We start from the raw sequence: 13180 nt of genomic DNA, 5'->3' as shown, positions 1-13180 counted from the left end.
GGTCCAAGTGGTGTATCCCATCACTCCAAACGAGTATGCCCAAATTCTGATGATTCATCTTTACTGATTCCGAACGCGAATGAGTTCATGAAGGTTCCTCTTCTAGTTTTTCACAACCGTTTTCTTTTTTACAATCATGTGCCCCTCAGCAGTTAATGCAGAAATTTTCCTCGCTTTCCCCTTCCAAAGAACTTTACATGGACACGCAATCAACGCTGTTTAACTTTGCCAAGGATCTGAATCGTTTCAACTTAAATCTACTGCGCTTGCTCATCCCCCACCGCCCTCATCAACAGAGACGTCCAGGATAAATGTCTTGCAAGAGGATAATGCAAAGCTAACTGCCCAACTCGCGGTTGCGGTAAATGCGTACGTGCAGGCAGAAGAGTAGATCATTGCTCTGATGTTTAAAAGGCAGCAAAAGGAGGATCAGCATGTTGCCGAAAAAAGGTTTATGGAGTCTGATATTGCATCATTGTCTGCAAAGCTTAAAGAGGCATAGAATCATGTCATATTTTTAAACGAAAGCTTTAGTGACTGGATTGCATCCCAGGAGTCGTGGGACGTGAAATACGATGCTATAAAGGTGGAGTATGACATTCTCCGAAAGGGTTTACCGAACATTGTCCAGCATGCTCTTGACTGCAAAGTCGTCGAGCAGCAATTTGGTGCAGCTATGGTTGCCGCACGTGCGTATGAGTGAACCCTGTTCTGGAATGTTGTTCGCCAGGAGTTGTATGTACCCCCCGTGATTCCTCCAAATATTGCTGAGCTACTTTCTTATGGAAAACATTCCAGTTAATGCTCTCCCCTTTTTACTTTTTATATTAGCGTATATTAGGTCAAATTTTGGTACATGTCCCGCTTTTATGCTATACGGTTGACTTTTCTAACTGTAATCTGTTAGTTTTGATTGAATATAATTCGATATCTCTTTTGGTTAAAGTGCAATTATTGCGTTTTTATGAAATCACTATGGCGGTTATAATGATTCATTACAATTTTATGCATTCAATAACTCTTGTTTATAATAAATGCCATGACTTCATGACTGGAGCGACCCTTCAATCGTTTCATGATCTTTTTATTCTTGCGCTAACAATCCAATATTTTATGCAAAAGTAAGCAAACCAACTGAAAGGACCCGTTCATACCGATTAAAAACGATTCACGATAGCTGATTTCATTGCGAGGTATTTGACTTCTAAATGATACATTTTACAAACATTGCATTCGTTTTTAAAAGACAAACTTTCATCACATCGAAAGTTGACGACATGCATACCATTTCATAATATATCCAACTATAAATGACTTAATATTATTCTTGATGAACTCAACAACTCGAATGCAACGTCTTTTGAAATATGCCATGAATGACTCCAAGTAATATCTTTAAAATAAGCAAATGCACAGCGGAAGATTTCTTTCATACATGGGAATAAACATGCTTAAAAGTGTCAACCAAAAGGTTGGTGAGTTCATAGGTTTATCATAAGCAATAAATTTCATCATTTTGATAAACCACAAGATTTAAATACAGTACACCTATCTCGTGTACAAAACCATTTTTCATAATGCTTAGCAGAGTAGGTTCGTATCTTTTTCTCCCCCGTAGGTTGCCTCGCAATTTTTAAATAACCGTACACATATCTCGTGCACAAAAATAATACACATAACCTGTGTATAAAAATCATTCTCTCGATACATAACATTCAATTTGATTTCATTGCTCAACATGGTAACTGACCTTAACATATAATATCCCCAAAACAGAACATCTCGTCTGTATAATATATAAACTTCGAAGTACTAAACACCACACCCACTAGCCCTTCCGTCTAGTGAACATTCTGGGTGGGGGTGTTAAACCCGGTAGATACCTTTATGATTCGCGTGAATTAGGGCCATACCCGTTTCTAATTCTTAGGTTACCAAGCAATAATAATTAGGAGAAATATTCACATCAAATGGTGGCAATCATCATGTCCACCTAATTCAATAATAATCAACAGAACTTCTTTCTGTATAATAATTCATTCGAGGAATGTTTTGCTTGTGTCATATCGCGTCAAACATTTATAAAAGCATTTCATGTATTTTCAGTTCAAAATATATTTCAAAAGCATTTAATAAAGCAGTTGTAAAAATATCGCATGTATTCTCAGTCCCAAAAATGTAAAGAGTAAAAGGGAGCAAATGAACTCACTATACGATATTTTGTAGTAAAAATATGCATACGACGGAATTGAACAATGCAAGATTAGCCTCGGATTCACGAACCTATATCAATGTTATATATTAAAACATATAATGAGCATATAATAGTATTCGACCCAGTTTATATATTAATTATATAATATATTATTATTTAAATAGTAATGTATTTATTATTCCAAATGTTATACTCCCTCCGTCCCAATTTAATAGTCCATAGACAAAATGGCATACAATTTTAGGAAATCTCACTAACTTCATTTATCCACCAATGAAATATTTTCTCTCTCCAGATCCACCAATCAAATGTCCTCTTTCTTTTCTATTTATGAAAGTGGAGTATTAATTTGGGACATCTCAAAATGGAAAAACAGGACTATCTAATTGGGACGGAGGTAGTATATATCTATATATGTTATTTTTTTATATGAATATAGTAAATTAGATATACTTATGATATATGTAATAATTCTGTTGTTATATAAATATCCTTTGTTTGTAAAAAATAATAATTATAATCGTACTAAAATAATGATAATAATAATAATATAGTTGTTATAATAATAATAATAATAATAATAATAATGATACTAGTAATAATAAGAATGATACTAATAATAATAAGGTTAAAATTAATAATATTAATGTTAAAAATAATAATTTTATATATCTTTATACTGATCATTATGACTTATAAACTTTGTAATAGTAATTAATATCTTACATCAGTTTTATTTTAACATCAGGAATTATATTATGTTTATAATCTAACTATAATTTTATTAGCCTCTAGCTAATACTTTTAAATTCTAAGATCATCATATTAATATTAACACTAACTTACTTAATAATAATAACAATAATAATAATAACGATAGATATAATGTCGATAATGGTTTTACTCATAATGATACTGAAAGGACCCGTTCATACTGATTATAAACGATTCACAATAGTTGATTTCATTGCAAGGTATTTGACCTCTGTATGATACATTTTACAAACATTGCATTCGTTTTTAAAAGACAAACTTTCTTTACATCGAAAGTTGACGGCATGCATACCATTTCATAATACATCCAACTATAATTGACTTAATAATAATCTTGATGAACCCAACGACTCAAATGCAACGTCTTTTGAAATATGTCATGAGTGACTCTAAGTAATATCTCTAAAATGAACAAATGCACAACGGAAGATTTCTTTCTTACCTGAGAATAAACATGCTTTAAAGTGTCAACCAAAAGGTTGGTGAGTTCATAGGTTTATCATAAACAATCATTTCCATTATTTTAATAGAGCACAAGATTTTCATTTCCATTTCTCATTAACATCAAGTCATATCAGGCATTTTGCACTGCATAGAGATAAAAATCATTCATATGGTGAACACCTGGTAACCGACCTTAACAAGATGTATATAGAATATCCCCATCATTCTGGGACTCCCTTCGGACATGATAAATTCAAAGTACTAAAGCATCCGGTACTTTGGATGGGGCTTGTTGGGCCCAATAGATCTATCTTTAGGATTCACGTCAATTAGGGTGTCTGTTCCCTAATTCTTAGATTACCAGACTAAAAAGGGGCATATTCGGTTTAATAATCCAGCCATAGAATGTAGTTTTAAGTACTTGTGTCTATTTTGTCAAACATTTATAAAGCAGTGCATGTATTCTCAGTCCCAAAAATATATATTTTAAAAGCATTTAAAAAGGGAGCAAATGCAACTCACTATACGATATTTTGTAGTAAAAATATGCATACGACGGAACTGAACAATGCAGGGTTGGCCTCGGATTCACCAACCTATATCATTTATATATATATTAACACATATAATTGTAACCGAACAGATTTATATATTATAAATGTTATCTTAATATGTGTTTCATTAATAATCTAATTAAATGTATTTATTTTATATACTTTATATGAATAAAATATTAATATGGTTTTGATAAGTATAGTTTTATATGACTAATTTTTATTGTAATAATGATAATAATATTAGTAGTAATGTTGATAATAATAATAATGATAATAATAATGGTACTTAATAATTCATTTATATCATAGCTTAAATCTAATCTTAATCATTCTCTTAATAATATTTGTATTTATAACTTTTATTCTTATAAACCTAACCTCATTAAATCTTAATATTTATAAACATAATAATAATAATAATAATAATAATAATAATAATAATAATAATAATAATAATAATAATAATAATAATAATAATAATATAATAATAATACTATTAATAATACTATTATATTTATAATTAGTAATCATAATTTTAACTTTTAACTTCCTTTTATGTTAATAATAATATTCTTAGTATATATGTTATCCATAATCTATAACTAAGGATTAAAAAGGTTAAGCTTGAGTTATACCATCATGGACATATCGTCATTGACATCATCATGCTCATTCGTCCTCCCCATCAGGAACTCATCGCTACCATCTATATCATTTTCAACATCCACCATACACGACTTCATCATCATAACGTCACTTTCATCATCATCTTTCATTCATTAACAAACAGACCTCATCGTCATCTTCATTCATCCTTTTAGCCTAACAGAATGAAGGATGGATTACAGCCCAAGAAGCAGAAACATGGCAGCCCAATTGCTTATTTTGAATAAGCCCATATAGCAACTTTAACAAGTCCAATTGGTAACTCGTGAGCTGTTGAGTGATTTCAGGAACTCGACTAGAATTAAATAAAAAAATTACGATCCCTTTTTGATATTTTATTTGTTGGGCGGTCCCTTTTAAAAAAAATACATTATGATGAACTGGAAAAACCACTCGTGCTTGTGATACCCCATCAGCTTATCATCATGTTTTCTTTTTACTGTTTTTATCGAGTATTAAAGTATCAAGCAGAAACAGAAAGTATTAATAGTTAATCAAATGATGAGGTTCTGGGTAATATCTGTGCAGTGATCGATAAAAAAAATTAAAGAGCAGAAGCTTGTAGGTTCTTGCTCTTATGTCTGTTCGAATAGAATAGAAACAATAATAGTAGCTCAGTTTCTAATGTCAGCCCTCATGGTGGTTGTTTGGGTCATGAGAAAAGAAGAAAAATATAAACACACAATAATAGGAACAAAAGTAAACAAATGGGTTTTAAGGTGATTTGATCGAATTAAGAGCTTGGCTCTTGGTTGGTGTCGAGTTAAGCCAGGAACATAAAGGTTGTTCTCGGTTGTAAGGTGGTGTGGTGATCTCTCTTAACAACACCCAATGGTGATCAATTTTTAGAGGGACTAGAGGTGGTGATTAAATAGTGATCGGAGGAAGTGATAAGGTGGTGATTCAAGAATATAGGTGTTTCTTGGTTCATGGTGGTTCGTTGATTTGATCTAGGTGATTAAACCGTAGTTGGTAATGGTTTTCTAAATGGGTTTTGTTGGGGTGGTTTCATAGTATTTTTCGATTTGAAATAGAAGAAAATAAGGGACGATTGAGGTGATGTATGGTTCAGCGGAGATGGTGGTGATAGATAGTAGGGTGGTGATTTAAATCTATCTAATGCTATGTATATGTGTGTTTATAGAAATGGTGATCGTTCCCATTTTCAATATTGTATGCATATATATATATATATATATATATATATATATATATATATATATATATATATATATACATATATATATATATATATACATACATATATATATACATACATATATATATATATATACATATATATATATACATATATATATATATATATATATATATATATATATATATACATATATATATATATATATACTGAATAGAATAGAAATTAGATAGAAGAGATATGAGATGTGCAGACAAAACAGTAATAGTAACCCCAATAGTATTTATCAATCAACAATAGTAATGTTAAATCGTTAATTGATTCTTATTCGATTTTTCGGTTATCAATTCAATCAGCAGAAATCAATAATAATATTATAATATAATTTAAAATATAAACGTGTGATTGTTAGCTGGCGTCTACTATTTTATTTACGGACTGAAATTCGTGCTCCGTTGATAATGGATAAAAGTGCACAGAAAAATCCCAAATTTTTATATTAATTATAATTATTTATTTCAGTCATTATGGTATAAAATTCGATCATTAACTATTAAATAAAAATTACATCAACTGTCCTGCTCGATTCTGGGTAAAATATAAAAAGTGCTAAAATTTAATAACTAGATCCTAAATACATTTTTAGTAAGCCTAAAATTTATAGAACTCATTTTCGGATCACCGTTTATTTTAAAATCATATAAGTTCGAATTAAAATTCTCTAAATAATAATCGAAACGTCCAACGAGTATTACAATTATTAAAAATTTATTTTTTTAATATACTTTATTTATATATATAGATATGTTTTAGATAATAATTATTATAATATCCTATTTTTATTTTTATTTCACATAATTAATTTTTAATAACAACAACATATAATATTTCGAATTATATTTTCAATTTATATATATATATATATATATATATATATATATATATATATATATATATATATATATATATATATATATATATATTAATATACACACACATTTCTATTTACAAATAATGGTTCGTGAATCGTCGGGTATGGTCGAAGGTCAATTAAACATATGAAACAGTTCAAAAATTTTGAGACTCAACTTTACAGACTTTGCTTATTGTGTCGAAATCACATTAAGATTAAGTTTAAATTTGATCGGAAATTTCTGGGTCGTCACAGATACTACTAATAATAACCTAAATGATAATGCTAATAATAATACTTATAATAATAATAATGATAATGATATTAATACTAAATATAATAAAAATCCTAATTGTAACTATAATCATATTAACAATAAATGATACTTAATAATTGTATTAGAAATAATAATAATAATAAAAGTTATAATTAATACTAATAATAATAATAATAATAATAATAATAATAATAATAATAATAATAATAATAATAATAATAATAATAATAATAATAATAATAATAATAAATAAAGTATTGCCTTAAAGGTTTCAAAAGGCTTTCCAAAGAGAAATGCCCTAGACAGGATTCGAACTCGCAACCTCTCGCCCACCTACAACACGCCTTTACCAATCAATCTGTGCTATTTTTCTGTGATTTAATGCCCCCGACTTATTTATACTGCCTATACCTATCAGTTAATATTGGGCCGCATTTTACTTCAGCCCACCTCAGTTCCCAAGCCCAACAAGGCAAATTAGCCTTCGACCCAATTTCAATTACTTGGATCACGGCTCACATAATCCTGTTTTTTTAAAAAAAAATGGCATAGCAGGGATTGAACTCGTGACCTCATTGTAACCCAACCAAACGCCCAACCATCTACTTTGTATCTCGTTTCTGTTTTAATTCATACCCTACATCTATATATGTATACTTCTTCTTCTTCTAAAACCCAAACGATAAACCAGACCCAGAAACAGATCGATAGGGCTGCATGTTCGTGGTTTTTATCATCATCATCTTCATTGTAACATCTCATCTTCATAATTGTGATTATCATCATCGTAATCAAATGATCACCATCATCATCATCTTAATCACGTCATCTCCATACATCCCGTCAATCATCTAACATCATCAACATTTTTCATCATCACTTAATATATCGTGTTTCACTATCACAACTACACTGTATCATCGTTATCATCTCACCATCACCATAAACATAATCATAACATAATCAGCATGTTATCATCTTCGTAACCATTTCATCAAATGGTTTCTTCTTTTCTTTCCCTTCGAACAACAGCAACAATAAAGGGAAAGTGGTGGTGTTTTGCGAGGTTTAAACTGAATCTAAAACATACGCAACAGCGTATGAGTTACTGTACATCATCATCTTAAATGGGTTTTGATGTTATTGAGTTTTTAAACAGTGAAAAGAAATAGAAATAATAGTAGTAGCAAAACAATCGTTGCAGATGGGTTTTGGTGATCGTAAAGCAATCGCAACAGCAGTAATTGTTGCTCGAATAAATAGGGAAGGAAACAGGAATAGAATAGAAGTAGTAACAGCAACGTGGTCTTCATTTAGTAGTGGTGATGGCGGATTTTGTTTCAAACAGGAACATATTCAACGGTTTGCAGCAGGTTTTCCTTTGGGTTTTGTGGTTGTGATTTGATGGTGATGATCATGGTGGTTCGATTGGTGGTTGAAGATAGTTGTAGGAGGTGGTAACCGGTGTTGGATGGTGATGGAAAATGGCAGTGGTGGTAGTTTGATTAATATGGGTGACGGGTTTGTTAATGGTGATAAGACTTTGTTTGAGCATATGTATGTATCTTATATCAAGAGGGGTGGGTGATTGGTGTGGAGGATGGGTGACGATTGTGGTTATGATGGTTGTGGTCGAATGGTGTCTCAGTGGTGGATCACGATGGTGGTATAATGATTTAAGAGAATGGCGGATATGGTGAGTGATGGAGGAAGGTGATGGAGTGAAAGTATATATATCTTATAACTCTATCTATATTATGTACATATTTATATATGCTCCGTAAGCCTTGTGAAAAGCAAACAATATAGCAATAATTGATAATTAGTGGGAAGCATTGAAAAGATCATACTAACAGAATCACATGTTTTAATATGAAAGTCACCATTTGATTGTCCTTTGTACCGACAGTTTTCTTGGACTGTGTATCGTGCGAAACCTGTCGTGGATAAAAGTGTTCAGAAAAATCCCATATTTTTAAATTAACTATATTTATTTATTTTGGTCATTATGGTATAAAATTCGATCACTAATTTGTTAAATAAAAATTTCATCAACTGTCCCTCTCATTTCTAGGTAAAATATAAAAAGTATTAAAACTTAATAAATAGGTCCTAAATACATTTTTAATAAGCCTAAAATTTATAGAACTCATTTTTGTATCACCGTTTATTTTAAAATTACATAAGTTTGAATTTAACTTGCTTAATATCAATCGAAACATCAAACGAGTATTACAATCATTTAATATTTATTTTTTTAATATACTTTATTTATATATAGAGGTATATTTTTAAATAATAATTATTATAATATCCTATTTTTATTTTATTAATTTTTTATAACAACAACATATAATACTTCAAATTATATTTCGAATTATTATTTATATGTACATACACACATATCTATTTACAATTAATTGTTCGTGAATCGTCGAGAGCAGTCGAAGGTCAATTGAATATGTGAAACAGTTCAAAAATTTTCGAGACTCAACATCATAGACTTTGCTTATCGTGTCAGAAAAATATAAAGATCAAGTTTAAATTTGGTCGAAAATTTCCGGGTCGTCACACCAATGCTTATAAGTTTATTCTCAAGACTTTTATAAAAATTTTTATAAGTATGTACGCATATACAATCCAATGTAATTTACCCGTACTATAGACAAACCAATTTCTATACTCAAGAGTCTTCCTGCCACGCCAATGTCCGGGTTATTTAAACAAGTAAATCAAACTTGTGTTTTATAGTCTAGACTGTGCAAGTCTCCGTCTTGCGCAGTGTACGAGCGTTTGAAACAAACCAATGTTTTGCTACTGTCACCATTAAAAAATAGTATTAGTAACCAAAATAAACTATGCCACTTGAGACTCGGAGTGTGTCCATGTGTAGCTTAAAGGGCATGCAATCAACAAATAAAAAATGCACAAGTTATTGGCTTAAATTGCATGATTCAATTTATTTCAAACATATCATTTGACCAACACTTAGTTGTCATGTTTACAATGGAAAATAAAAATTTACATAAAAACAACTCTAAACAGTTATTTGGGGTGATCAATCCCTCTGTAGTTTTTTCATATGTAGCACTGTTTCATTGTTTGCGCATGCCAGGTGCATTTTATTGCTTTTCCATCAAAACTTGCTAGTCGATACGCCCATGTATCGCTTATGCCAATAACCTTGTATGGCCCTTCCCATTTAGGTCCGAGTTTACCCGTGTCTTCTGCTCTGCTTGCTTCAATTTTTTGCCACACCAAGTCATCCATTTGGAAAGATAATGGTTGTACGTACTTATTATAGTAGCTTGCGATTCTTTGTTTGTTGATTGCTTCTTTTATGGCCACCATTTCCCTGCGCTCTTCAACTAAATTTAGATTTTCACACAGTTTTTCGCTATTGCTACTTTCATCGAAGGAAGCCATTCGCATAGTTGGCACATTTATTTCTGCGGGTATTACAGCCTTGGACCCGTAAACCAAACTGAAAGGTGTTTCATTAGTCGCGCCTTTTGGAGTTGTGCGATGTGCCCATAGTACATTGTGCAGTTCATCTATCCAACCCCTTTGGCACAATCCAAGCCTTGCTTTGATTCCTAACACGATATCTCGATTTATGACCTCACACTGACCGTTCGCCTGGGGGTGTGCGACTGATGTGAATGTTTGCTTTATGTTCAGCTCTTGGCATCAATTGCTGAATGGATTACCTTCAAACTATGTACCATTGTCACTTACTATTCCATTTGGTATTCCAAACCGACAGATGATGTTTTCCCATACGAAATTTCAGATTTGCTTGCCCAAAATTGTTTTCAGCGGTTTGGCTTCTACCCACTTTGTAAAATAATCAATGGCCACTACTAAAAACTTTACACCTCCTGGTCCTATGGGGAATGGCCCCACTATGTCAATTGCCCATTTGTAGAATGGACATGGAGACACGAACGGTATCATTGGATGTCGCGAAGCTTTCCTTACCGGTGCGTGCAGCTGACACGATTGACATTTGCGTATCACCTCCAAGGCATCTCTTTACATTGACGGCCAATAGTATTTGAGCCGCATTATTTTGGACGCAACTGTTTTGTGTCCTGAGTGCAATGCGCACATTCCCTCGTGCACTTCCCTTATGATCGACTCTGCTTGAGTTAGATTAAGACACCGTAAATGTGGTCCCAGGAAAGACTTTCTGTATAGAATCCCTTTGTCTAACAAATACATTGGAGCTTTCATCTTAATCTTTCTTGCTTCTATTGAATCTATCGGCAATGTACCTTTGTTCAGAAATTCTACTATCGGTGTCATCCAACTCTGCTCTTCTTTTTCAACTGCGGCAGATACACCGTCTGTCTCAATAGATTTTACTTTCACTTCCTCTACCCAAATTTCTTTCTTAAAATGGCTGAATGTTAAGGCGGCTAATTTAATTAGTGCATCCGCCTTTTTATTCAATGTTCTTGAAACCTGAGTTATCTGGAACAAATCAAAGTCCACTGCGAGCTCTTGCATAAGTTTCAGATACTTTTGCATTGATTCATCATGTGCTTCGAATATCTCATTGAATTGGTTTGCAACTAACTGTGAATCAACATATACTGACAGCTCTTTTACCTCCAAATATTTTGCTACCCTCATTCTGGATAACAACGCTTCATACTCAGCTTCATTGTTTGTTACAGGGAAGCTAAAGAGCAGAGCGAAGGTATATTCTTCTCCTTCTGGAATTTTTAGGACTATTCCTGCCCTTGCGCCTTCTGGACCACAAGCCCCATCTGTGTGCATTTCCCACAGCTGTTCGGGCAGAGGTGGTATTTCTTTTGATTCATGCGAGACTTTGATATCTCCGGCTGTTTCAGCCAGATAATCTGCTAGGACTTGCCCTTTTATCGCACTTCTTGGTGAGAAGCTTATCTTATGCTCACCTAATTCAATAGCCCATTTAGCCATGCGACCAGAATTTTCTGGTTTGTATAGCACCTGCTCAACAAGTATCAGCGGATGTAAATTTGCTAGAATTTATCAAGCAATTTTAAGTTTTTTGACAATACGTTGTTTCTTGTCATACCTGATTTATGGGTTGATCTGTTAGGACCATTATTAGATGCGCTTAGAAATATCTTCTTAAGCGTCTAGCTGTATGCACAAGTGCATAAACCAGTTTTTCAATTGTAGGGTAGTTTAATTCGCTTCCTGTTAAAGCTTTGCTAACAAAATATACAGGCATTTGTACCTATCCGCATAGCATAATCACATAATTTTAAATGTCTACTGATTAAAAATTAGCTATTTTTAAGTTTATAGTGCGTACCTGTTCCCTGTCCGCTATCGATACTGAACTTATTGCTTCTTTCGATGCTGCTAAGTAAAGTATGAGCGTTTCTCCCGCAATCAGCGCAGTCATTGTCTGCAATTCTTTTAATAACTATTTCATTTCTTGAAATGCTACTTCTGCTTCCTCTGTCCATTTGAAATCCGTCTTCTTTAAGCAATTCTTTAATGTCCTGAAAAGGGGGAGCGATCGCTCTGCAGATTTTGATAAGAACCTTGTTAATGCCACTAATTTACCCGTTAAACTTTGCAGCTCTTTTTTATTTCTGGGCGACGACATATTTTCGATTGCCTCTATTTTTTTTTTTGGGTTTACGTGTATCTCGCGCTCAGTTATTATATGGCCAAGAAACTTTCCTTCCTCTTCTTCAAAACTGCACTTCGACGGATTGAGTTTCATATTTATCTTTCTCAACGATGCAAACGTTTCTAATATATCTTCCAACAAACCTTGTTCTATTGTGCTTTTTATTACCAAATCATCAACATATGCTTCTAAATTTCTGCCAATCTGACATTTGAAAGCCTCATCTATTATGCGTTGATATGTTGCCCCGGCATTCTTTAAACCAAATGGCATCTTTGTATAGCAGTATATGCCTTGGCTTGTGTGAAAGACAGTTTTATCCTCATCTTCTGCTGCCATCTGTATCTGATGATATCCTTTGTACGCATCCAGAAAACATTTATTTTGGAAGCCTGCCAGTGACTCAACTTTCCAGTCTATCTCTGGTAGAGGATAATTGTTTTTGGGATAGGCTTTGTTAATGTCCGTGAATCAACACACATGCGCCAAGACCCATCAGGCTTTTTTACCAGTACTGAGTTTGCTACCCACGTTTGA

The 13180-nt window shown here is 32.5% G+C and overlaps 1 protein-coding gene across 1 annotated transcript; it reads right to left on the bottom strand.

The window, feature by feature from the left end:
• Positions 1-11040: 11040 nt before the first annotated feature.
• Positions 11041-11790, bottom strand: LOC139875016 (uncharacterized). The gene has a single exon (XM_071862402.1). The coding sequence runs from the start codon at positions 11788-11790 to the stop codon at positions 11041-11043; it is 750 nt and encodes a 249-aa protein (XP_071718503.1).
• Positions 11791-13180: the final 1390 nt, after the last annotated feature.

The sequence above is a fragment of the Rutidosis leptorrhynchoides genome, chromosome 11, assembly GCF_046630445.1.
Source record: "Rutidosis leptorrhynchoides isolate AG116_Rl617_1_P2 chromosome 11, CSIRO_AGI_Rlap_v1, whole genome shotgun sequence".
Taxonomy (NCBI): Eukaryota; Viridiplantae; Streptophyta; class Magnoliopsida; order Asterales; family Asteraceae; genus Rutidosis; species Rutidosis leptorrhynchoides.
Note: the sequence above shows the minus strand (reverse complement) of the source record. Positions and strands in the feature narration are given on the sequence as shown.

What these genes read in the sequence shown, in the direction of transcription:
- LOC139875016 (XM_071862402.1), bottom strand. Translation starts at nt 11,790, where the DNA reads ATGCACACAGATGGGGCTTGTGGTCCAGAAGGCGCAAGGGCAGGAATA.